The following is a 25,887-nucleotide window of genomic DNA, read 5'->3' on the forward strand; positions in this document are numbered from 1 at the left end:
TGTGAGAGGCTCATCACAATGGCAGACAGCAGAGGAAAGCTCAGCCTGTGCTAGCATCCGGGACATTTCCCAGGATAATATACCCCTCCAGGGGTCAGTAGCCCCCCAACCCCGTATATTGTGTGGCGGGGATCATCTCGCTCATATTGCGAGGGCAGTGACGGGAGACCCCGTATATTAGACATGTTACCCCCTGATAATGATGGAGACAGCGGAGATCCGGGGAGCAGGAAGCGGAGCTGGTCACATTAGAGCGGGATTTCCCGGCCACTGTCGCCGCTCAGAAGCCCCCCGTGACTGTAATGGAGGAGGGGAGACCCCTGCCAGCCGGGCGGCCGCACACAGGGGGCGCACCGCTACTTTCCGGGGGGAATAAACCCACTTTTCTCCCGGCGAGGAAACACAAGCAGAGAGCCGAGGAGTGACAGCTGTGTGAAGAGGCGGGCAGCTCAGAGTCCGGATCCCACCAATAGGTAGACGGGACGCGCTACTATCAGCACCCAATGGCAGCGCAGCCGGGGAGAGTATATAAGCGCTCACTGGCGGTCACTTGCAGTGTTACACTTTGTAATATAACTAGAAAGATGGCAGAGACCGCCCCAGCAGCCGCCCCTCCCGCAGCGGAGCCCGCCGCCAAGAAGAAGCAGCCTAAGAAGGCGGCAGGCGGAGGAGGAGCCAAGAAAGCCAGCAAGAAGCCTTCCGGCCCCGCCGTGTCCGAGCTCATCCTCAAGGCCGTGTCCGCCTCCAAAGAGCGCAGCGGGGTCTCCCTGGCCGCCCTGAAGAAGGCTCTGGCTGCCGGAGGCTACGATGTGGAGAAGAATAACAGCCGCCTCAAGCTGGCCATCAAGGGCTTGCTGACAAAGGGCAGCCTCGTCCATGTCAAAGGCACCGGCGCCTCCGGATCCTTCAGGGTCAGCAAGAAGGAGGCAGCCGGCAAAGAGCACAAGAAGCCGGCACAGGCCAAGAAGACGCCAGCGGCTGCCGCCAAGCCTAAGAAGCCGGTTACTGCCAGGAAGCCCAAAGCCGCCAAGTCCCCGAAGAAGCCTAAGAAAGCCCCCGGCGCCGCCAAGAAGAGCCCCGCTAAGAAGGCGGCCAAGAAACCAGCGGCAGCTGCTGCCAAGAAGCCCAAAGCTGCCGCTAAACCCAAGAAAGCCGCCAAGAGCCCCGCTAAGAAGGCAGCCAAGCCTAAGGCCGCCAAAAGCCCGGCAAAGAAGGCAGCAAAGCCCAAGAAGGCCGCTCCTAAGAAGAAATAAGCCGCAGCCTGTCTCTTATTAACCCAAAGGCTCTTTTCAGAGCCACCCACGTTTTCCCTGAAGGGCTGCGATGCTTTGCTTGTGTCACTGGATAGATAATGAAGCAGTAAATCGTACAATTAGTCCCGCAACTCTTGCACAGGACTGGCAACTGTAATTCAGTCAGCTCAGGATGTTAAACCAATGTCTGCTTCCATGAAAGCAGGAAGTAAATATTGCAGGATTCCCCTATACAGTATATATATTATGCTGTAGTTCATCTTTTATGGCAGATTAATTTCTTGGACTACAGATCTGACTTGCTACATTCTATGTGCAATACATACTTGGTAAGACGTAATGCAGCAATTGCCTTTCCTGGTTACAATCTATATGTTCATATCATGGAGAGAGAAGACTGTAGTTTCTATACATCTCCTAAGCTCCGCTACTGAATTATCCCCTGAAAATAAGGCATGATCGGAAGATTGCAGCATTCATATGTAGAACAGCTCTGTATGGAGAATGTGGAGGTGGCTCTGAAAAGAGCCTTTGTGTTGTGGGCGAGAATGTGTGACGCGCTTATGCCCTCTCGCCGCGGATCCTGCGGGCCAGCTGGATGTCTTTGGGCATGATGGTGACCCTCTTGGCGTGGATGGCGCACAGGTTGGTGTCCTCGAAGAGCCCCACCAGATAAGCCTCGCTGGCCTCCTGCAGAGCCATGACGGCCGAGCTCTGGAAGCGCAGGTCGGTCTTGAAGTCCTGGGCGATCTCCCGCACCAGGCGCTGGAAGGGCAGCTTGCGGATCAGCAGCTCGGTGGATTTCTGGTAGCGGCGGATCTCTCGGAGAGCCACTGTACCGGGCCGGTAGCGGTGAGGCTTCTTCACTCCTCCGGTGGCCGGGGCGCTCTTCCGGGCGGCTTTGGTGGCCAGCTGCTTGCGGGGAGCTTTCCCTCCGGTGGACTTGCGGGCGGTCTGCTTGGTTCTGGCCATCGCTCAGGCAGCAGAGATTCTCCTTACAGTAAAGAAATATGAATGAGGTCCGTAGCCGGGAAGCGCCTTTATATACACCCCGTGCCTCTTTATCATTGGCTACCTCACGCCCCGCCCTCTGCACGCTCTCACATTCAAATGTACCGCCAAAATAAGGCTTTGTTTCATCATCAGCCGGCCCGCCAATATCCTGTAAAAAGTAACCGGTCTTTTCATGTACAGACAGTCGCCTACTTTCCGAGATACAACGTTGTCTTATGTACAAAACATACAATGCTAGATCTTTTCAATCACATATTTTTGTTTGTTAAATGCGACCGTATAGTATAAACTACGTAGTTAAAACTACTTTAGAAGCACAATCAAAACAGCCAAAAATGTTTATATTACTGCATGCCCAGATCCAGAGTTGTCCAAAAGTAAACAATATAGATGCATTGCACCTTGATTTTACCATGGGACTCAACTTTCAATTTCCCAGAAAGAACTGGTTTATAAGTGTAAGGCCTCCTTTCCACGAACTGTTTCTAGGCAGTGAAATGCCTCTCCAACTCTCACAACTGCTCACTGCTGCCTGGCAACTGCTTGCTGAGCACACAGCTCAACAGTTCGTGGAAAAGAAGCCTCAGGATCGTCTGTAATATGGATAATGTAATACTGCGCTGTTGATGGTATTTCCTGTATTAGGAATAGGCAAGGAAGATCACTCCTCACGCATTAATTCCTATCCTATTTACAGATCACCCTTCCCCTTGTTTGAAGAATTTTGAATCGATTCAGAGAAAAATCGGGGGAGGGGAAGGCGGCGTGGCAAATTGTAATAAATACTAGAATAATATTGAAAGTTTTTTTTTGGCTTCTCACATTTCTTTTCGACTTGATTTGGTTGACACGTCACTTGTTATGGTTCACTTTATTGTGAGAAACTCTGCGCAACATCCAAGTGTAGCGGAGTCACCCTCAGTGTCCTTAAGATATTTATTGTTCACTTTACTGTTCCTGTAAAATCAGCAGCTGAAATCTATTGAGCCAGACAACCACTCCAAACTTAATCTTCCACCTTCTCCCCCGACTTGGGTCCTCCTGTGTCTATATCAATGCCTCTTGAGACTGTAACTGTAACTGATCCCTTTCATATATACCAGTAGAGGTGAGCGTACCCGATAATTCTGTAACCTGGCGGTTTATCGCAGCCGCACAAATCAAGACGAGTCAGACCAGGATTACACTAAATCATAGAACACTCATAAGTGATTGCATAGAACAGCTCCGCAATGAATTGGTGGGTGGCAGAGCCTTTGGGTTATGATTGGTATCGGGGAGGTTGCTTGTTGGCGCTGGTGTACTTTATTACAATTTATGGTTCACTTTATTCTGGGAAACGCTCTGTGCCACTTCCAAGTGTAAAGAAGATTATTGTTCACGTTTCTGTAAAAGCAGCTGAAATCTTATCAATCACTGAAAACTTCAACTCCCACCGACATCAGTCATTTACATTATATACTGTGTTCATATTATTCTGCTGCACGGAAGTGTCAAATATCAGGATCACCCTAATTTATAGTTAAACGGGGATCAGTAATAACGCCGAACTGATATGGATTTAAAACCACCTAAATAATCCGTAGCGCTGATATTACACACATGGGATGGATGGCTTAAAACAACTCTATAATGAATGTGTGGGTGGCTCTTAGAAGAGCCTTTGGGTTATGATCGGTATCGGAAAGATTACTTGGCGCTGGTGTACTTGGTGACGGCCTTGGTGCCCTCGGACACGGCGTGCTTGGCCAGCTCTCCCGGCAGCAGCAGGCGGACGGCGGTCTGGATCTCCCGGGAGGTGATGGTGGAGCGCTTGTTGTAATGAGCCAGGCGGGAAGCTTCCCCGGCGATGCGCTCGAAGATGTCATTGACGAAGGAGTTCATGATGCTCATGGCCTTGGAGGAGATGCCGGTTAGTGTTGTCCGGATCATGAACGATTTGGATCTTTGATCCGAATCTATTTTATGAGTCGATCATCCGAATCATCAAAATGAACGATTCGGATCGCAAAAGGGGCGGGGCCAGGAGCGACACGCCCCCTCTCAGCGGGCAGCGGGGTCCTGGAAGCAGGGATCGCTCTGTTGGAAGGGAGGCAGCCTTGCAGGGAGACAGGTAGATGAGAGAGAGGGGACATGGGTGCCACTGCCAGATATGTGTAGAGCACACATACTGGCTATAATGTGCTGCCCATTATAGGCTGGCTGTTCCGTAGTGCTGCACAGTGAACACATTGGAAGCTTTTGGCTCAGCACAGCTCAGTAACTTTGCAGACAGTGTGATTGAAAGGCAATATAATCCTCCTGCACTCAGCACTAAACAGCTGCACTTATCTTCTGGGAATGCTTTCTTTCACTGTGCGACCTTTTCTTTCAAAGTGTACAGATGAGCATATAGGTGAAATATATGTAAAGCATGTGATTGCAGCATGTGGGTATTACGTGCAAACATTTCTGCTCTCTGCTCGTCCCTCCTCCCTTCTCTGTCCACTCCCTGCCCTCTGTCCATCTTCTCCCCTTCTCTGTGTGTCCACTCCCTCCCCTTCTCCTGTCCACAGACCTGTCCTGCTGTTCATTTCACCCCCGAATGCTTCCGGTAGTAAAATGATCCGAGATTCGGATCAAAGATCCGGATCTCTTCAATGATCCGATTCGAATCATCCGGATCATTGAAAAGATCCGAACTTCCCATCTCTAATGCCGGTGTCGGGGTGCACCTGCTTCAGCACCTTGTACACATAGTAGTGTTGTCCGGATCATGAACGATTCGGATCTTTGATCCGAATCTATTTTATGAGTCGATCATCCGAATCATCAAAATGAACGATTCGGATCGCAAAATGGGCGGGGCCAGGAGCGACACGCCCCCTCTTAGCGGCAGCGGGGTCCTGGAAGCAGGGATCGCTCTGTTGGATGGGAGCCAGCCTTGCAGGGAGACAGGTAGATGAGAGAGAGGGGACATGGGTGCCACTGCCAGATATGTGTAGAGCACACATACTGGCTGCAATGCGCTGCACATTATAGGCTGTCTGTTCCGTAGTGCTGCACAGTGATCACATTGGAAACTTTTGGCTCAGCACAGCTCAGTAACTTTGCAGACAGTGTGATTGAAAGGCAATATAATCCTCCTGCACTCGGCACTAAACAGCTGCACTTATCTTCTGGGAATGCTTTCTTTCACTGTGCGACCTTTTCTTTCAAAGTGTACAGATGAACATATAGGTGAAATATATGTAAAGCATATGACTTCAGCATGTGGGTATTACGTGCAAACATTTCTGCTCTCTGCTCGTCCCTCCTCCCATCTCTGTCCACTCCCTGCCCTCTGTCCATCTTCTCCCCTTCTCTGTGTGTCCACCCCCTCCCCTTCTCCTGTCCACAGACCTGTCCTGCTGTTCATTTCACCCCCGAATGCTTCCGGCAGTAAAATGATCCGAGATTCGGATCAAAGATCCGGATCTCTTCAATGATCCGATTCGAAACATCCGGATCATTGAAAAGATCCGAACTTCCCATCTCTAACACATAGATGGCGTAGCTCTCCTTTAGTGTTGGGCGAACATCTAGATGTTCGGGTTCGGGCCGAACAGGCCGAACATGGCCGCGATGTTCGGGTGTTCGACCCGAACTCCGAACATAATGGAAGTCAATGGGGACCCGAACTTTTGTGGTTTGTAAAGCCTCCTTACATGCCACATACCCCAAATTTACAGGGTATGTGCACCTTGGGAGTGGGTACAAGAGGAAAAAAAAATTAGCAAAAAGAGCTTATAGTTTTTGAGAAAATCGATTTTAAAGTTTCAAAGGGAAAACTGTCTTTTAAATGCGGGAAATGTCTGTTTTCTTTGCACAGGTAACATGTTTTTTGTCGGCATGCAGTCATAAATGTAATACATATAAGAGGTTCCAGGAAAAGGGACCGGTAACGCTAACCCAGCAGCAGCACACGTGATGGAACAGGAGGAGGGTGGCGCAGGAGGAGAAGAAGGCCACGCTTTGTGAGACACAACAACCCCGGCCTTGCATGAGGGCAAGAAGCGTGCGGATAGCAGGCTTTGTACCGCCATGCAGTCATAAATGTAATAAAGATAAGTGGTTCAATAAACAGGGACCACGCGGCAACGCTAACCCAGCAGCAGCAGACGTGATGGAACAGGAGGAGGCGCAGGAGGAGAAGGCCACGCTTTGTGAGACACAACAACCCAGGCCTTGCATGAGGGCAAGAAGCGTGCGGATAGCATGCTTTGTACCGCCATGCAGTCATAAATGTAATAAAGATAAGTGGTTCAATAAACAGGGACCACGCGGCAACGCTAACCCAGCAGCAGCAGACGTGATGGAACAGGAGCAGGCGCAGGAGGAGAAGGCCACGCTTTGTGAGACACAACAACCCAGGCCTTGCATGAGGGCAAGAAGCGTGCGGATAGCATGCTTTGTACCGCCATGCAGTCATAAATGTAATAAAGATAAGTGGTTCAATAAACAGGGACCACGCGGCAACGCTAACCCAGCAGCAGCAGACGTGATGGAACAGGAGCAGGCGCAGGAGGAGAAGGCCACGCTTTGTGAGACACAACAACCCAGGCCTTGCATGTGGACAAAAAGCGTGCGGATATAGCAGCAATGCTTTTTGCCGCCATGCAGTCATAAATGTAATACAGATGAGAGGTTCAATAAACAGGGCCCGGAAACGCAACACCATCCCAGATGTTCATTGGTCATGTTACTTGGTTGGGGTCCTGGAGTGTTGCGTAGTCATTTCCAATCCAGGATTGATTCATTTTAATTTGAGTCAGACGGTCTGCATTTTCTGTAGAGAGGCGGATACGCCGATCTGTGACGATGCCTCCGGCAGCACTGAAACAGCGTTCCGACATAACGCTGGCTGCCGGGCAAGCCAGCACCTCTATTGCGTACATTGCCAGTTCGTGCCAGGTGTCTAGCTTCGATACCCAATAGTTGAAGGGTGCAGATGGATGGTTCGACACAGCTACGCCATCTGACATGTAGTCCTTGACCATCTTCTCCAGGCGATCGGTGTTGGAGGTGGATCTGCACGCTTGCTGTTCAGTGGGCTGCGGCTGCATGGGTGTCAGAAAATTTTCCCACTCCAAGGACACTGCCGATACCATTCCCTTTTGGGTACTAGCTGCGGCTTGCGTTGTTTGCTGCCCTCCTGGTCGTCCTGGGTTTGCGGAAGTCAGTCTGTCTGCGTACAACTGGCTAGAGGAGGGGGAGGATGTCAATCTCCTCTCTAAAGTCTCCACAAGGGCCTGCTGGTATTCTTCCATTTTGACCTGTCTGACTCTTTCTTCAAGCAGTTTTGGAACATTGTGTTTGTACCGTGGATCCAGAAGGGTATAAACCCAGTAATTGGTGTTGTCCAGAATGCGCACAATGCGTGGGTCACGTTCAATGCAGTCTAGCATGAATTGAGCCATGTGTGCCAGAGTCCTACCAGAATCCTCATCATCCTCTTGTGAGCGTTGTGATAGTTGTTGTGATGCATCATAGTCGTCACCTTCCTCCTGGTCTGCTTCTGCTGACCATTCGCGTTGAATTGTGGAAGTCCAACGTGCACCGCTCTGGCCCTCGTCAGTGGTGGCATGAAATTCCTGCTCCAACTCCAGCTGTTCCTCCTCCTCTTCTTCGTCATAGCTGCTGGGGCCAGCGTTCCCTGAGGCGGATGGCCTGATGTTGGTACCATCACGCTGATCGTTTTCTCCTTCAGATTCCCCCAGTTGCATCATGACAGCTGTTTCCTTGATTTTTAACATCGACCTCTTCAGTAAACACAGCAGTGGTATGGTAATGCTGACTGAAGAGTTGTCACTGCTCACAAGCAACGTGGATTGCTCAAAATTTTGGAGGACTTGGCAGAGGTCCAACATGTTGGCCCAATCGGATCCACAGAAGCTTGGCAGCTGGCCGGATGCGCCTCGGTACTGCGCCGTCATGTACTGGACCACTGCACTCTTCTGCTCGCAAAAGCGGGCTAGCATGTGCAGCGTAGAATTCCAGCGCGTAGGGACATCACACAGCAAGCGATGGTGGGGGAGATTGAAGCGCTCCTGCATCTTGGCGAGTGCCCCCGAAGCAGTACTGGAATTTCTACAATGTTTGGACACTCGACGCACCTTCAACAGCAGATCGGGCACGCCTGGGTATGTCCTCAGGAACCGCTGAACTACTAGGTTCATCACGTGCGCCAGGCAAGGGATGTGTGTCAGCTTAGCCAACCTTAAAGCGCGAATGAGATTACTCCCATTATCACACACAACCATGCCCGGTTTCAGGTCCAGCGGTGCCAGCCACAAATCCGTCTGTTCCTTTATTCCCCTCCAAATTTCCTCCCCTGTGTGCTGCTTATCCCCAAGGCAGATTAGCTTCAGCAACGCTTGCTGACGCATGCCAACAGCTGTGCTGCACTGCTTCCACGATCCTACTGCTGCTGGGTTAGCGTTTCCGGATGAGGTACAGCTTTGAGATGCGTTGGAGGAGAAGGAGTCAGAGAGGTAGGTGCTGCTGTTGTTATCCAGTGGGAGGGACGGCGGTGCAGCTGTTTGTGGCGTGGGCAACACCCGTGCCGTAGCAGGTGAGGAATCGCTGCCAGGCTCCACAAGGTTCACCCAGTGCGCGGTAAGGGAGATGTATCGACCCTGGCCGAACGCACTCGTCCAGGTGTCAGTGGTGAGGTGAACCTTGCAGGCAACGGCATTCTTCAAGCTTCGGGTTATTTTGCTGACCACGTGCTCATGCAACTCAGGCACTGCAGAGCGTGCAAAGTGGTAGCGGCTGGGAACCACGTAACGTGGGATGGCCACTGACATCATGCCCTTGAAGCTGTTTGTCTCCACCAATCGATATGGCAGCATTTCGCAGGCCAGAAGCTTGGCTATGCTGGCTGTTACTGCCACGGCCCGGGGGTCATTTGCTGGCAATTTCCTCTTGCGCTCAAACATCTCCGACACAGACAACTGAACCGTAGCGCTGCACACGGAAGGGCTGTTGGTTGTTGTGTTTGATGAACACTGGGAGACCTCAAGAGCACTACTCCGGAAAGTGACAGTGTCAGCGTCGTCTGATGTTTGTGAATGTTGTGAACCACGCAATGGCTGGGCTACTGCTGCTGCTGAGGCGGGTCTGGTGAACCCAAGGGAGGCAGTGTTGTTTCTGGTACCCTGTCCTGACGCGTTTGCCCAAAGAGTGGGATGTTTGGATAGCATGTGACGGCTCATGCTGGTGGTGGAGAGGTTGTTAATATTTTTCCCCCTGCTCAGGCGGGTCTTGCACACCTTGCAAATCGCCATGGTAACATCCTCAGTGCAGTCTTCAAAGAAAGCCCAGACTTTGGAGCACCTGCCTCCTTGCTGGCGATTTCTGTTTGCTCCTCTTTTGCCTCTCACTTGAACTTCCACGCTTGTGGTGCCTGAAATTGCGCGCCGCCTACCTTGTGGCACAAGGCGAACTCGTGCAGCAGTGTGTTCTTCAACAGACTCATCTGTGCTGCTGCTACGACGGCGATGTTCTCGTTCACAAACAAAATCTGGGTCTCTGTCCACATTGTCCATACCCTCCTCTTCCATCTCCTCAAACTCGTCATATGTCATTGTGGGCCACCGCCGTGGAGTAGAGCTCCCCACAACAACCTCTGCGCAGCACACTCCAACGTCGTCTTCCAGATCTTGTCGGCCGACCTCCTGCAATTGCAACCCCTCCTGCCCAAATTGCTCTGGGATTTGGGTTTCCGAGTCCTCTTCGGACTCGCCTTGTATTTCAGTGCGCGGTGCATTTCCCACAGTTAACGGTTGTGAATCCAGGCACAACATTTCTGGCTGTTCCTCCATTGACCTTTGAAAGGTGGAAGTTTGTTGGGCTGGGAATAGCTCCTGCGAATACCCCATTGTGTCCTGAGGTAATTCATCGGACTGGTTATCTGGCAGTTGTGTGCGTGGTGTCGCTGCCGGTTGTGTCAGCTTTGTGCCCACTGGCTCCTTGTAACTGGCTGAGGACTCGGACCTCGTGCGTGATGTGCTGGTGCTGCTTAACCCACTGCTGGACGCTTGAGAGGTCATCCAAGTAATTATCTGGTCCTGTTCTTTTGGATTTGTGAGGGTTGTTGTCCTGGACAACATGGGCGGTATTGAGTGGGTTTTCTTGGGTGCTCCCCTGTGGCCTGTACGTGAACCGTCAGGGGAAACACCTCTTCCCTTGCCCCTCCCTCTTTCACCGGATTTCTTCCTCATTTCACTTATCCTTACAGTACACGCTGACTGGCAGCAGTACAGTGGCAGTACAGAAATGCTATACAGTACCACTATTCCCAGCAGCGACACAGAGCACAATGCTATACAGTGACGGGTGAGCGGTGTACCACTATTCCCAGCAGACACAGAACAGTACACAGAATGCTATATAGTGTGGCTGAACGAGCGGTGTACCACTATTCCCAGCAGACACAGAACAGTACACAGAATGCTATATAGTGTGGCTGAACGAGCGGTGTACTACTGTTCCCAGCAGACACAGAACAGTACACAGAATGCTATATAGTGTGGCTGAACGAGCGGTGTACTACTGTTCCCAGCAGACACAGAACAGTACACAGAATGCTATATAGTGTGGCTGAACGAGCGGTGTACCACTATTCCCAGCAGACACAGAACAGTACACAGAATGCTATATAGTGTGGCTGAACGAGCGGTGTACTACTGTTCCCAGCAGACACAGAACAGTACACAGAATGCTATATAGTGTGGCTGAACGAGCGGTGTACTACTGTTCCCAGCAGACACAGAACAGTACACAGAATGCTATATAGTGTGGCTGAACGAGCGGTGTACTACTGTTCCCAGCAGACACAGAACAGTACACAGAATGCTATATAGTGTGGCTGAACGAGCGGTGTACCACTGTTCCCAGCAGACACAGAACAGTACACAGAATGCTATATAGTGTGGCTGAACGAGCGGTGTATTACTGTTCCCAGCAGACACAGAACAGTACACAGAATGCTATATAGTGTGGCTGAACGAGCGGTGTACTACTGTTCCCAGCAGACACAGAACAGTACACAGAATGCTATATAGTGTGGCTGAACGAGCGGTGTACCACTGTTCCCAGCAGACACAGAACAGTACACAGAATGCTATATAGTGTGGCTGAACGAGCGGTGTATTACTGTTCCCAGCAGACACAGAACAGTACACAGAATGCTATATAGTGTGGCTGAACGAGCGGTGTACTACTGTTCCCAGCAGACACAGAACAGTACACAGAATGCTATATAGTGTGGCTGAACGAGCGGTGTACTACTGTTCCCAGCAGCGACACACAATGACTGGGGGGGACCCTGGCTAGCGTGGCTGGAGCGCGAACTACCCTGCCTGCCTACCCAAAGCTAAACCCACAGACAAATGGCGGAGATATGACGTGGTTCGGGTATTTATTTACCCGAACCACGTGACAGTTCGGCCAATCAGAGCGCGTTCGGGTCCGAACCACGTGACCCGTTCGGCCAATCACAGCGCTAGCCGAACGTTCGGGGAACGTTCGGCCATGCGCTCTTAGTTCGGCCATATGGCCGAACGGTTTGGCCGAGCACCGTCAGGTGTTCGGCCGAACTCGAACATCACCCGAACAGGGTGATGTTCTGCAGAACCCGAACAGTGGCGAACACTGTTCGCCCAACACTACTCTCCTTCCTGGTCTTCCTGCGCTTCTTGCCGTCCTTCTTCTGAGTCTTGCTCACCGCTTTCTTAGAGCCCTTCTTGGGCGCCGGGGCGGACTTGGCTGGTTCAGGCATTGCTGCGGATTCTCAGTAACTCTGCAGAGTGCGGAGACACAATGAGGAGCAGCGCCGCCTCCCCTCCTTATATAGGCGGCCTATGCTAATCAGGCTGCAGCTCTTTTCTCTATACTATTGGGCAGCGTCACTGGCAGATGATTTCCTTCCCTCTCACTGGCTGGAGACGCGCCGTGTGCAAAACACATTACTGAGAACCCGAAGAAAATCCCATTGGCGGCTTCAGCGTAGAGGAACGCCCAGAGTTTGCTGATTGGTGAATTGCAGGTCTTGCATTCCATTGGCTGAATCGGAGAGCAGCCAATCAGGGGACAGCGCGGGGCGGGCAGCAGAGTATATATGGCAGGAGGAGTGGTGAAGGCGGCTATTTCTGTGTTACAATCTATAACTGCTAATTAACATGTCCGGAAGAGGCAAACAGGGCGGCAAGGCTCGTGCCAAGGCCAAGACTCTAGAGATGGGAAGATCGGATCTTCTCAATGATCCGGATGATTCGAATCGGATCATTGAAGAGATCCGGATCTTTGATCCGAATCTCGGATCATTTTACTGCCGGAAGCATTCGGGGGTGAAATGAACAGCAGGACAGGTCTGTGGACAGGAGAAGGAGAGGGGGGTGGGCACACAGAGAAGGGGAGAAGATGGACAGAGGGCAGGGAGTGGACAGAGGTGTTCTGTGAACCCACCCACCACCACTGCATACCTGTTCAGTGATCCTGCCACTGCATACCTGTTCTGTGAACCCACCACTGCATACCTGTTCTGTGAACCCACCCACCACTGCATACCTGTTCAGTGATCCTGCTGCCACTGCATACCTGTTCTGTGAACCCACCCACCACTGCATACCTGTTCAGTGATCCTGCCACTGCATACTTGTTCTGTGAACCCACCCACCACCACTGCATACCTGTTCAGTGATCCTGCCACTGCATACCTGTTCAGTGAACCCGCCACTGCATACCTGTTCTGTTCAGTGGACCCGCCACTGTATACCTGTTTAGTGAACCCGCCACTGCATACCTGTTCTGTTCAGTGGAGTTTGGTGTGTCAGTGTGAAGCAGTACCTTAATTACACTACCTGATTGATGTATACACATGCAAGATGTTTTAAAGCACTTTAGGCCTGTCATTTAGCATTCAATGTGATTTCTGCCCTTAAAACGCTGCTTTTCGTCAAATCCAGATTTTTCCCGGGGACTTTTGGCGTGTATCCCACTCCGCCATGCCCCCCTCCAGGTGTTAGACCCCTTGAAACATCTTTTCCATCACTTTTGTGGCCAGCATAATTTTTTTTTTTTTTCAAAGTTCGCATCCCCATTGAAGTCTATTGCGGTTCGCGAACTTTAACGCGAACCGAACCTTCCGCGGAAGTTCGCGAACCCGGTTCGCGAACCTAAAATCGGAGGTTCGGCCCAACTCTACTCAACACCTTAATATCTAGTTATCTGGCTTGCAGTCACGGTTATGTATCCCCTTTTCTTATTTCTTTCTGCTTCATACACAATTAGGAATGACAGCTGAATGAATTGTGCGCCCCCTCCTACACTGCGCCCTGAGGCTGGAGCCTCTCCAGCCTATGCCTCGGCCCGGCCCTGGGTAGTGTGCACCCTGCTCTGCCTCTCTCCAATCTCCCTGATCTGAGGTCTGTAAGTAGCACCCAGCAAAGCCCCCAGCTCTGCAAAGCAAAGCCCCCAGCATAGCAAAGACCCCAATGTCACAGACCGCGAGCCGGTCTGCGGGTGGGGTAAATCGATCAGCGTCAGAAATCCTCTTACACGGTCATTTGTTCATCACGAAGGGTAACCCGCATTCGCAATTTGATGAACTGACTCGCGAAGGGAGCGTTCTGATACCAACCGAATCACTCCACACACATATACAATTCAAAGATCTGCCACCAAGCGAGTTACACAGCCCGCTACTGTAATTTTACTAGGACTTCGAGAACACTTTAGTAACCCCTAGCAGTATACAAGAATCTGGGCCAGATCGTTATGTCTGGGCCGGGTTCTCGCATACGGGTTATAAATGTATACTTCTATTAAACACAGGGTAGCGAGTTCAGGAGAATAGGTACGATTGTGTATGTTCAGCAACAGGTCATAACCGCTAAACGATTTTTAAACGTTTAATAACACAAATGCATTACATACAGTTATATACACCTATTAACATATAAAACACAGAGCTTAAAAATAAAAGGAATAAAACAGAAAGTTCTTACTTAGTTAGCTGAGCAGTCCATTTGAAGCATGAAGAAAATAGTCCAGTTTAAACGTAGGCATTCAGCTTAAAAGTCCTTTGTACACAACATGCGCCCGGTTCTTCCGTGAGCACATGTCTGGACTTCCCTAGTCGATGTAAATTGAAGAACTGGGTGGAGTTCCTTGCAAACGCTTTTTACTGACCAGAGTTTTGGGGCGGTCACTACCTGGAAAGTAGGTGTGTTTGAGGCAGGGTTACCTCCTGGCAAGTCAGGTTACCACCCACAGACTTGGAGCAAGGAATGTACCAATTATTAATAATTTGTGTAATTCCGCCCCAGATGGGTGCATCGCAGATCCGAGACCATATTCATAAGCAGCATGCGACTCTGTATTAAATGAGACTATACACGCCTAGTCTAACGAATTTGCTCTACGCATGCCGGATAAAGCGGTTTCTCAATTGATTCCTGATAGCTAGAGAATGATAATTCATGTGAATTATAGACCTGTTTCCTAGGTATCAGGAAATGTAATTTTGGTCTTGCTGTGCCAAACCTATTTTGAATTATTAATAAGTTAACGTTCCCTTTGTGTGAAGCTATACGCTTGGAGGGAAATTTTGAATCTCAACCAGTTTGAGCTGGGTTTCCTTTTGGGGAAAGATGAGCTATGTACTAAATGTCTGCTGTCCAGGTGGTCTGGCCACGTGTGAATTCTTTCCTGACCTGAACAGGATGTGGGGGGAAGGTTGCTGTTCTCAGTAAGAGAGAGGGAAATTGACATCTATTGTGCATTTACCCAAGACTGACAGGGACTGCGCACGACTATTGCGAAAATCGCTGGCGTTTGCGCGCACGACTTTCGCAATATCCGTCACACCCAACACCCAGAAAATCGCCTAAAGCCCCCATCCCAGTATCCAGCAAAGTGCCCAGGCCCCTCCTGCCCAGCATTCAGCTAAGCCCCCAGCTCTTCCCAACAAAGTACCCAGTCTTTTTTTGTTTTTTGTCTGTTTGTTTCACGGGGAAGGGCAATTTTATTGTTTGCCAATACCCACATATGCCTCTGGAAAAAGCGCTTATTTCCCACAATGGCTATCATTCATAAAGCATTTCCGCATGCGGAAATGCTTAAAACAGCTGACTTTACCGCACTCGTAGCAAAATCTGCATTCATAAAGGCTACTTCCGCATGAAAACCTGACATTACCGAGCACAGCGATAAATCACCGCCTTGTGTGGTGATTATTGTAAAAAATTTAGCAAAATGTGAATTAACAATGTTAAGTGAATGGAGACACAGACCTCCCAGGCAGCTGCAGTAGAGCGGAACACGGAGAAATGTATCAACTCCGCAGCTTCCTGTGCTTCCGCAAGCCTACCGCTAGCCTAGTTCGGGGAATCTCCGCACTGCTACTGCTACCCCAACTGGATACATTTTTATGAATGCGCAGCCAGAAGTCTAAAACACAGACAGCGGTGTTTTCCCGCACAGATTCTCTTTACCGACAACAGGTTTAAGAATGATAGCCAATGTCATAAGGTTCACAGACAGCAAACTGTCAGGACCAAGGTCATGGCATCACGCTGTGGGAGGGGTTTCTCCACAATATCAGCCATACAAACCCCCTTTTCCCAATGATCTATTCAAAAAAAGGTAAAGCTTTCTTGTGTGAAAGGGGGTATCAGCAACTTACCGCTGGAATTCAGTTCAAACCTTTGTTAAAGTTTCGCTTTAAATGCTTTCTGAAAACATTTACCTGCCTGTATGTATTTTATGCTCCCGTGACATACCGACATTGTAATGCACATTATGTGTTTACAGTAGAGCATAAGCCATTGGGCTTAATTCACAAAATAATGCTAACTGTTAGCACGTCCATTTTCACGTGAATTTTCGTGTTTGCGGAATCGCGAATTTTCGTGCGCAATTAAACGGTTTCACACGCAAAAGCAAATTGTCGCGCAAAATTCTTATTTTCACCGCTAAAATTCAAGTTTGCGCACGAAAGTTTGCGATCGCGCAAACACGAAAATTCACGTCAAAACGGCCGTGCTAACAGCACTCTTGTGAATCAAGCCCAATAAATTATTTCACCCTGATAACATTTCGCCAATCAATGGTGTTATCCTGATTCAAAACTTCTTGAATGTATATTTACATAACACATATGTATTACGTGCCAGAGGGAAAATGCACACAAATCCATATGCAAATACATTAATAAATGTGAACAAAGCCTTTAATTTATGTACGCAGATTTGGCTTTCTCTTTCAAATATTGTAGTGTTAGTAATAGTACTGATTTAGATAGCACTTCTGATACTGACCACAAGATGGTGCTGCGTGTAACAGGAGTCATATTGGAAACTGCAGATCCTATACTCTTCTTCACAATGAGATGAATGATCTGACCTCACAGTCACAAATATATAACAAGTGGGAACGCACAAATAATAAGAGGATGATCTATTCAGCAGGGTGGCGGCAGGAAGAATAAGGGAGAGACATTGCCGGGAGTGGAAACCGTGGTCGCCATAAAAAAAAAGAAAAAAAAAAAACCTCTCTCTGCTCCGCCCACTCCTGTGCAGTCCCCCTCAGACTGTATAAGAGGAGAGGAGGCAGCAGTACTAATCAGTTCATCTCTACTAGTGATGGGAATTCCGGCTCTTCTCAGAGAATCGGCTCTTCTGAATCGGCTCCCATTAAAGAGCCGGCTCTTACGGCTCTGAATCGGCTCTTAATTAAATATCACTAGACACCACTCAGAATTGGATTAAAAGCCCCGCCCCCGTCTCCATGCGAACTCCAGACTACTTCTCTGACTGAGGCAATCCCTCCTGCTACTGCTCTGCTCCGCCCCAAACACTCCTACAAGCTGCAAGAGGAGGACTACATCTCCCAGAATGCCTCAGCGCCCTTTATTACGGAGCAAAGCAGAGCTAAAAGGGGCGGCTGAGGCATCGGCTCTTCTCAAGAGTGAGCATCGGCTCCTCTGATTCACTTCAAAGAGCCGGCTCGTTCGCGAACGACCCATCACTAATCTCTACAGCGGAGAAGAAGTAGTATTGTTATCATGTCTGGCTGAGGAAAGGGCGGGAAGGGACTCGGGAAAGGAGGTGCCAAGCGGCACAGGAAGGTGCTCCGGGATAACATCCAGGGGGTGTCAAGCGCATCTCCGGCCTCATCTATGAGGAGACCCGCGGAGTGCTGAAGGTTTTCCTGGAGAACGTCATCCGGGACGCCGTCACCTACACCGAGCACGCCAAGAGGAAGACGGTCACCGCCATGGATGTGGTGTACGCCCTCAAGCGCCAGGGACGCACCCTCTACGGCTTCGGGGGCTAATCCCGCTGCTTCACTGATTCCAACTACAACACAAAGGCCCTTCTCAGGGCCACCCACTCTATCCATAGAAGTGCTGTCATATCCTGGAAGCTTGCTGAGCAGTCAGCGTTGCTAGAAAAGCTGGTAATGTTCCATCTATCGCTGCTTCCAATGGAAGTAGCGGAGGGCTGAGCAAATGGTTTCCCGTAATTATTTACACTGAGCAGCCAGTTCATTTTACTGATCACCCGCTGCTTCTGCTGGTAACGTTGCGCTGTGTCTGGGGAGTGGTGACGTAACACGGGCAGGTCATTGCAGTGGAGGAAACACGTTGATAACGGCCGCTGGGAAGCTGTATGGGGCGTACAGCTTCCAGAAAGGAGCTCAGCGTTCCTTTCAAACACAAAAGTATCCTGTCCAGTGGCGGACATACGGCCGTGCAGGCCGTGCCGCCGCACGAGGGCCCCTGAAGTTCTGCTGCTTCAGGGGCCCATTAAGTATTGCAGGTTTTTTTTTTTTTTTTTTTTTTTTTTTTTTATTTATTTTTTTTTTTAACCTGGGGGGCCCAACTCCTGTCCTCCCCCCTCACCTCGCCCCCCCCCCCCCCTCATGCGGCGGGAGAGCGGAAAATACAAGAAGTCTCCGGCCGGGGCGGCAGCTGCCGCTTGGTCTCCAGCTTTGGAGACATATCGGAAACTAAGCAGCAGCTGCCTCTAGCGTCTGCTGCAGCCCCGGCCGGAGACTTCCTGTATTTTCTGCTCTCCCGCCGGCTGCAGCGCATACCGGGAGGGGGGCCCCGAGGTGAGTGAGGGAGGATAGGAGTCGGGCCCCCCACCCGGATAGCTACCCACCCGGCTACCTTACCCACCCACCCGGCTACCTACCCCGCTACCTAACCATCCACCCGGCTACCTACCCGGCTACCTAACCAGGCTACCTACCCACCCACCCGGCTACCTAGCTACCCACCCGGCTACCTAACCACCCTGCCGGCTACCTACCTGGCTACCTACCCACCCGGCTACCTAGCTACCCACCCGGCTACCTGACCACCCTGCCGGCTATCTACCTGGCTACCTACCCACCCGGCTACCTAGCTACCCACCCGGCTACCTAACCACCCTGCCGGCTATCTACCTGGCTACCTACCCACCCGGCTACCTAGCTACCCACCCGGCTACCTAACCACCCTGCCGGCTACCTACCCACCCGGCTACCTAGCTACCCACCCGGCTACCTAACCACCCTGCCGGCTATCTACCTGGCTACCTACCCACCCGGCTACCTACCCACCCTGCTGGCTACCTACCCACCCGGCTACCTACCCACCCACCCGGCTACCTACCCACCCGGATACCTACCTACCCACCCGGCTACCTACCCACCCACCCGGCTACCTACCCACCCGGCTACCTAACCACCCTGCCGGCTATCTACCTGGCTACCTACCCACCCGGCTACCTACCCACCCGGCTACCTAGCTACCCACCCGGCTACCTAACCACCCTGCCGGCTATCTACCTGGCTACCTACCCACCCGGCTACCTAACCACCCTGCCGGCTATCTACCTGGCTACCTACCCACCCGGCTACCTACCCACCCACCCGGCTACCTACCCACCCGGATACCTACCTACCCACCCGGCTACCTACCCACCCACCCGGCTACCTACCCACCCGGCTACCTAACCACCCACCCGGCTACCTACACACCCACCCGGCTACCTACCTACCCACCAGGCTACCTACCTACCTACCCACCCGGCTACCTACCAACCCACCAGGCTACCTACCCACCCACCCAGCTACCTAACCACCCACCTACCCACCCACCAGGCTACCTACCCACCCGCCTACCCAGCCACCCACCAGGCTACCCACCCGGCTACCCAGCCACCCACCAGGCTACTTACCCACCCGGCTAAGGGCTACCTACCTACCCACCCGGCTGCCTACCTACCCACCAGGCTACCTATCCACCCAACCACCCATGGGAGCTGCGCGCCGGATGGAGGCTGGGACAGGAGGTCTGCTGCTGCAGGTGAGTAAATGTTTTTTTTTTATTATTTATTTTAGCAGGTGTATGTTCTGGGCAGGTCTGCCACATGATTGCGTGTATGTTCTGGGCAGGTCTGCCACATGATTGCGTGTATGTTCTGGGCAGGTCTGCCACATGATTGCATGTATGTTCTGGGCAAATTTGCTACATGATTGCATGTGTTTTCTGGGCAAATCTGCCGACATGATTGCACGTATTTTCTGGGCATATCTGCCGACATGATTGCAGGTATTTTCTGGGCATATCTGCCGACATGATTGCAGGTATTTTCTGGGCATATCTGCCGACATGATTGCAGGTATTTTCTGGGCATATCTGCCGACATGATTGCACGTATTTTCTGGGCATATCTGCCGACATGATTGCACGTATTTTCTGGGCATATCTGCCGACATGATTGCACGTATTTTCTGGGCATATCTGCCGACATGATTGCACGTATTTTCTGGGCATATCTGCCGACATGATTGCACGTATTTTCTGGGCATATCTGCCGACATGATTGCACGTATTTTCTGGGCATATCTGCCGACATCATTGCACGTATTTTCTGGGCATATCTGCCGACATCATTGCACGTATTTTCTGGGCATATCTGCCGACATCATTGCACGTATTTTCTGGGCAAATCTGCCGACATGATTGAATGTATTTTCTGGGCAAATCTGCTCACATTATGTGTATTTTCTTGAGAAAACCTGCACAATTATGTGAATTTTCTGGGGAAAGGGTCACCAAAACTTGGGCCCACTGTCTTTGCGTTGCACTTTTCATGGGAACCTGAGGTGAGAATAATATTGAGGCTGCCATATTTCTCTCCTTTTAAGCAATACCAGTTGCCTGGTTGCCGTTCTGGTCCTCTGCCTCTTATTCTTTCAACCATAGACCCTGAACAAGCATGCAGCAGGTCAGGGGTTTCTGACAATATTGTCAGAACTGAGAAGATTAAGCTGCATGCTTGTTGCTGGTGTAATTCAGTTTATTACTGCAGCCAAATAGATCAGCAGGGCCGCCAGGCAACTAGTATTGTTTAAAAGGAAATAAATATGGCAGCCTCCATATCACTCTCACCCCGGGATCACTTTAAATTACAGTTAGCTCCGCCCTTATCCGTTCATTGCCACGCCCATTTTTTGCCGCGGCGCTACGCGCCGCAGGTTCTATCCACGCCCATTTTTTGCCGCGGCGCGCTTCGCGCACCGCAGGTTATAGCTGCACCCATTTTTGGGCGCGGCGCGCTTCGCGCGCCGCAGGTCAGGGGGGCCCACAATTGATATTTTGCACAGGGGCCCACTGCTGCCTGTGTCCGCCACTGATCCTGTCCTACATTTTCATCAACATCCCCAATCTTTCAGCGGCCGCTATCAACGTGTTTCCTCCACTGCAATGATCTGCCCGTTTGACGTCACCACTAGGGCAGGTCTGCTGGCGAAATAGCCTACCCGTCGAATTTATCTACATGCATAACTGGAGCACCGACTCTGACATCCGAGATGGGGCCGGAGATGGTGGGATAACGGGTTGGGAAGCGATAAATTGACGGCGGAGACTGTTTTTCGGAGGGGTTTATAGGAGCGTGGTGCAATAGTGACCGATTAATTCCGGGTACAGTTATTCAATGGGGTTTGCTAAAATGGCGGGAAAGACCGTTATATACGCGCGAAACATTTGAAAATGAGCTAAACAGATTTTCTTTTGTTCATAAAAGTGCCCAAAATGTAATTAAGATTCCCTCACATCTGAGTCCCCCCAAATAACAAAAGTGCTGAATGTGCGCATCTTGCTGCATACAAACAATTTGCTGCTGCGGAGAGCTTTACAAAGGGGGCAATATGACCGGATGTTAAGTCATTTCATTCCGGTCAATCGAGTGAAGTGGGACAGATTCCCCTTGTACGGTTTCCTCATAGACGCAGAATACCGGGCTACGCAAATCACTGCCTCTATTGTAGATACAAATCCAGAAAGGTAAAGAAAAAAGGTCACTATTACATCGGCACATATCCCTCCAGCTAGGGGGTGTGAGTGGCTCTAAGCGAAAGCTGCTCGTGAAAGCTGGGAAATAAGCAATGCTTTCAAAGATAAATGTCATGTATCTACATCACTGAATATGCTGCATTCTGTAGAATACATTGAAAAGTTGCATCTAACCGATCATCCCTATAAACGATTCCCGTAGGGTATGAATGTAAGATTTATAGAAGCTGCTGCAGATCGTGAGATTCATTCTGGGAATCGCTAAAATGGCGGGATAGCCGTTAAATAAGCGCAAAATTTGACAATACAAACATTTTATAAAACCGCCTAAAAGAATTATACTTTGGATTCCCTCACCCGTTCTAAAAGTGACGCTACACACATTACTGGAGTAAGTTACCGCTCCAGAAGAAAACAAAACAGATTTCGCTTTCCTAGTAAGGGAGAGGGGAGAAGGTATGAAAACCCCAGGAATGTATTTCGTGCATATCAGCTCTGTATAGACAGTGTGGGTGGCTCTGAAAAGAGCCTTTGGGTTCTGTGGAATATCTTTCGCTGCAGGGAGTTACTTGCTCTTGGCGGCCTTGTGACTGCTGGGCCGATTTTGATGAAATAAAGTGCAGCACACGCAGCCGGCACTTTGCCAGCCGCGTGTGCTGCCCGATCGCCGCCGCTCTGCGGCGATCCGCCGCGAGCAGCGGCGAAAGAGGGTCCCCCCAGCCGCCTGAGCCCTGCGCAGCCGGAACAAATAGTTCCGGCCAGCGCTAAGGGCTGGATCGGAGGCGGCGGACGTCAGGACGTCGGCTGACGTCCATGACGTCACTCCGCTCGTCGCCATGGCGACAGGAGAAGCCAAACACGGAAGGCTGCTCATTGCGGCCTTCCGTGTTAATTTTGGCCGCCGGAGTTGGCTGCATGAAATAGTTTTTTTTTTATTTACAAAAAACCCTCATGCAGCCGCCCTGGCGATCTTAATAGAACGCCAGGGTGGTTAGTACAGGCCTGTTGTGTATCAGCTTTCGAAAACTCTGCAATCCGTGAAGCGCCGCCCTTAACTCTAGGATGTTGGCAGGAGTGTGATTCTGAGGTGTGGGCCACACCCCTTGGGCTGACTGTGTTAGACAGTGCGCCCCCCAACCCTTCAGACTGGCATCGGTAGTAATTATGGTGTAAGAGCCCGGTTGTATCATATGACCTCTCGTCAGGTTGCTCTGGACATTCCACCATCTCAGTCCCTGTTTCATAGGGGTCGTGATCTGAATTGTCTGTTCCATACGTTTCTTGTCCCACTGTTTGAGAAAACCCCACTGGAAGCTTCGGATGTTCCACTGTGCCCATCTGATCATCGGTATAGTTGATGTCAGGTAGCCAATCATGCTCAGACAGTCTCTCGCTGTCAATTGTCGCTCGTTCAGTACTCGTTGGACTTTCGATATTAGCGTCAATCTCTTTTCTTCTGGTAGCATTATTCTGTTTTCTTGTGTTTTGATTAGTGCTCCAAGAAAAATCATTTCCTGAGTCGGCTGCAGTTGACTCTTTCCTAAATTTAGTTTCCAGCCAAAGTGTTGAAGGGTGTCCAACAAGATCTGTTTGTGTTGTAACAGTATTTTTCGATCTTGGGCCAGAAGTAGCAAGTCGTCTAGGTACTGAAAAAGATGAAGCCCCTTCAGTCTCAGAACTGCTACTAGTGCCAGAAGAATTTTGGTAAAAGTTCGTGGGGCGGTACATATCCCGAATGGGAGGCATGTAAATTGGTAGTGGAGCGGTCCTACAGCGAATCTTAAGAATTTCTGGAAGTTCTGATGTATGGGGACGTGTAAATAGGCGTTTTCCAAGTCTACACATATCATCCAATCTGAGATCATGATTGATCTTGCAATTGACTGTAGCGTTTTCATCTTGAATTTTTTTAGTAGTATTCGTTTGTTTAATCTCCTTAGGTCCAGAACTGGTCGCCAGTCGCCCGATTTTTTTCTGGACAAGAAATAGTGGGGAGTAAAAGCCCTCTCCTCTTAGCGCAGTTGGAACAGGTGTTATCGCTTTCTTGAGTATAAGGGACTCGATGTATTGAGTTAGCACCAATTTCTTTTCCTGTGATACTGGGATACGTGTAGGGATAAAGTAGTTTCCTGGTGGTCTTCCCACAAATTTCCATTTGTGACCTTGGTTGATTGTCCTCAACACCCAAGGATTGGTAATGTTGTCCGCCCAAATTTGTCCAAACTGGCATAATCTCCCTCCTACTGGGCAAATCTGGGCGGAGACACCCTCAAAAGGATTTTTGTTGTGTCTGGCCTGAAGGTGTGGTCTTCTGCTTAGTCGACCTTTGGAAAGTCGTTTGCGAACTCTGCCAGTTGCGTCGATATTCTCGACCTGGTCGGTATGAACGCGGGTTTCTATACTTGGCCTGTTGGAATTTATTCTGTTGAAAAGTAGGCTTTTTCTGCCTCCCGTGACTCGCTGTATAGCCGAGTCCATTTCTGCTCCAAATAGTAATCTTCCATCGTATGGTATCTTACACCAGTCAGCACGGGAGGAAGGATCTGCCGACCATGCTCTCAACCAGAGAGCATGTTTGGCCACCACCGAGTATACCATCGATCTGGATGTGCTTCTAATTATATCCACCGCCGCTTCTCCTATAAAATCGGAAATAAGTTTTAAGTCGTCCAGTGACGAAATTATTGATTCCTTTTCTGCGTCATTACGTACAGCCTCTTCTACGTTCAGAGTCCATACTTTGATAGCTTTAGCGATAGACGTGAGGGCTACCACAGGCTTAGTCGCCCCTCCTGAGGTTGTATAAATTTTCTTCAACTCTGTGTCTATTCTTCTGTCGAGGGCGTCCTTATATGAGGCTGCGTTCTCTCTGGGCAGAGTAGTAGGTTTTGCCAGTCTAATTACAGAGGCATCTACTACTGGGGGATTGTCTAATCGTATCGACTTGTCTTCCTTCATAGGGTATAGCTTGGAGATGCGGTTCTGTAAGGGGGGCTTTTTTTCAATCTTCTCCCACTCTTCATCAATAATTTCAGAAATTTCCTGCATACAGGGGAATGGTGTAACTTTTTTCCTAAAGTGTGTGTAGTACTCTTTCTGTTTCCTAGTGTTTGCATTTTCTGAGTCGTCGTCCTCCCACTGTATGGCTTCCCTCACAGCGCATACGTAAGGTTCCACTAGCGTAAAGTCAAATCCTGCAGTACTCAGGTCCCCTTCTCCAGGGATTGGTTGTGGCTGGGTTTCCGCTGAGGTGGGCGGTTGAGAGGGTAGGGATGCAAAATATTCCCTCATGGAATCTTGGACCGCCACTTTAATTAGTTCTGATACGTCTACTGGTGATTGTTGAGGCTCCGAGGACATCTCTGAGAAACATCGCTCACACACGGTCTTGCCAGGCATTACATCCCTGTTGCAGGCCCAACAGCCCTTTCTTCTCCTACTTGGCGAAATCGATCTTTGCCTGTGAGGCGAACGACTTCTTTCTCTGTAATAGTAATACTGAGGACTTCGTCTTAGCGATCTTGACCTAGATCGTGATTTCTTCTTTTTATGCTGTTTCTTCGGACTGACAAAGAAAAAGAAAAAATAGTGTTCAGTCCAGCACTCAGTGTTGTGGGCAAGAACCTACCTGTTTGACCTCCCCTTACCTTTTAGCCCGGGGCTGGTTTGCTACATTTGCCGTAGAATCAGAGGGTCCAGCTAATGCAGCTGAAAAGAATGAAAAAGGATCCAGTCAGGATGAGAGGAAGAGAGAGAGAGAAAAAAAAAAACAGAGTGTAGAGATATACAACAAAATGATTTCAACAACACTGTTGGTTGGTGCGGATAATCCAGCATTAGTATGTACCTGCCATTTGCTGAGCATTGGTATCGACCGGGGCCGCCATCGTGAGCCTCTCCGTATGCTGTGCCGGTGGTTGGAGGATGCAGATGCGGAGCACGCCGACCATCCGCCAGCGCATAGCGCGCTGAGCGGCAGGTTTAAATAACCCAGGTCCGCCTCCAACTCAGCATTCCGTGTTGTGGCCAATCGACGGCCGTCGAGCTCCGCAACGTCACTTCCGGCGGAAGTGTGTCATGCGGAAGTCCCGCTGGAGCGCAGCCGCCGGCCACTGGAGCGCATAACGGAGGAGACAGAGAAAACAGGTGAGAAATATTCCACGGCCACCATGAGACGCTACTTAGCGTCTATACATAGCGGACAGTTTCCTTTTTGGGCACTGAAACACAGACTTTTAGCCTGAT

General features: G+C 50.2%; 3 protein-coding genes and 1 pseudogene across 3 annotated transcripts; 2 read left to right on the forward strand and 2 right to left on the reverse strand.

Moving 5' to 3' along the window:
* Window positions 1–583: 583 nt before the first annotated feature.
* Window positions 584–1,364, forward strand: LOC137536379 (histone H1.11R-like). Its single transcript, XM_068258564.1, has one exon. It carries the CDS (start codon window positions 585–587, stop codon window positions 1,251–1,253), a length of 669 nt encoding a protein of 222 aa, XP_068114665.1. The 5' UTR covers window position 584; the 3' UTR covers window positions 1,254–1,364.
* Window positions 1,365–1,788: 424 nt separating this feature from the next.
* LOC137536380 (histone H3) lies at window positions 1,789–2,225 on the reverse strand. Its single transcript, XM_068258565.1, has one exon. It carries the CDS (start codon window positions 2,223–2,225, stop codon window positions 1,815–1,817), a length of 411 nt encoding a protein of 136 aa, XP_068114666.1. The 3' UTR covers window positions 1,789–1,814.
* A 1,687-nt stretch (window positions 2,226–3,912) lies between these two features.
* On the reverse strand, window positions 3,913–12,069 carry LOC137536382 (histone H2B 1.1-like). Its single transcript, XM_068258567.1, has 4 exons — window positions 11,958–12,069; window positions 7,142–7,149; window positions 4,970–5,005; window positions 3,913–4,181 (listed from the first exon to the last, which is right to left on the reverse strand). Exons 1-4 carry the CDS (start codon window positions 12,067–12,069, stop codon window positions 3,957–3,959), a joined length of 381 nt encoding a protein of 126 aa, XP_068114668.1. The 3' UTR covers window positions 3,913–3,956.
* Window positions 12,070–17,355: 5,286 nt separating this feature from the next.
* LOC137535655 (histone H4-like) lies at window positions 17,356–17,627 on the forward strand (annotated as a pseudogene).
* The last annotated feature ends 8,260 nt before the right edge of the window (window positions 17,628–25,887 follow it).

Source organism: Hyperolius riggenbachi, chromosome 10 (genome assembly GCF_040937935.1).
Source record: "Hyperolius riggenbachi isolate aHypRig1 chromosome 10, aHypRig1.pri, whole genome shotgun sequence".
Taxonomy (NCBI): Eukaryota; Metazoa; Chordata; class Amphibia; order Anura; family Hyperoliidae; genus Hyperolius; species Hyperolius riggenbachi.

Coding starts and splice junctions, on each gene's coding strand:
- LOC137536379 (XM_068258564.1), top strand. CDS start 585: ATGGCAGAGACCGCCCCAGCAGCCGCCCCTCCCGCAGCGGAGCCCGCC.
- LOC137536380 (XM_068258565.1), bottom strand. CDS start 2,225: ATGGCCAGAACCAAGCAGACCGCCCGCAAGTCCACCGGAGGGAAAGCT.
- LOC137536382 (XM_068258567.1), bottom strand. CDS start 12,069: ATGCCTGAACCAGCCAAGTCCGCCCCGGCGCCCAAGAAGGGCTCTAAG. Junction 4,182..4,969: donor TGAAGCAGGTGCACCCCGAC/ACCGGCATTAGA, acceptor CGGACAACACTA/ACCGGCATCTCCTCCAAGGC.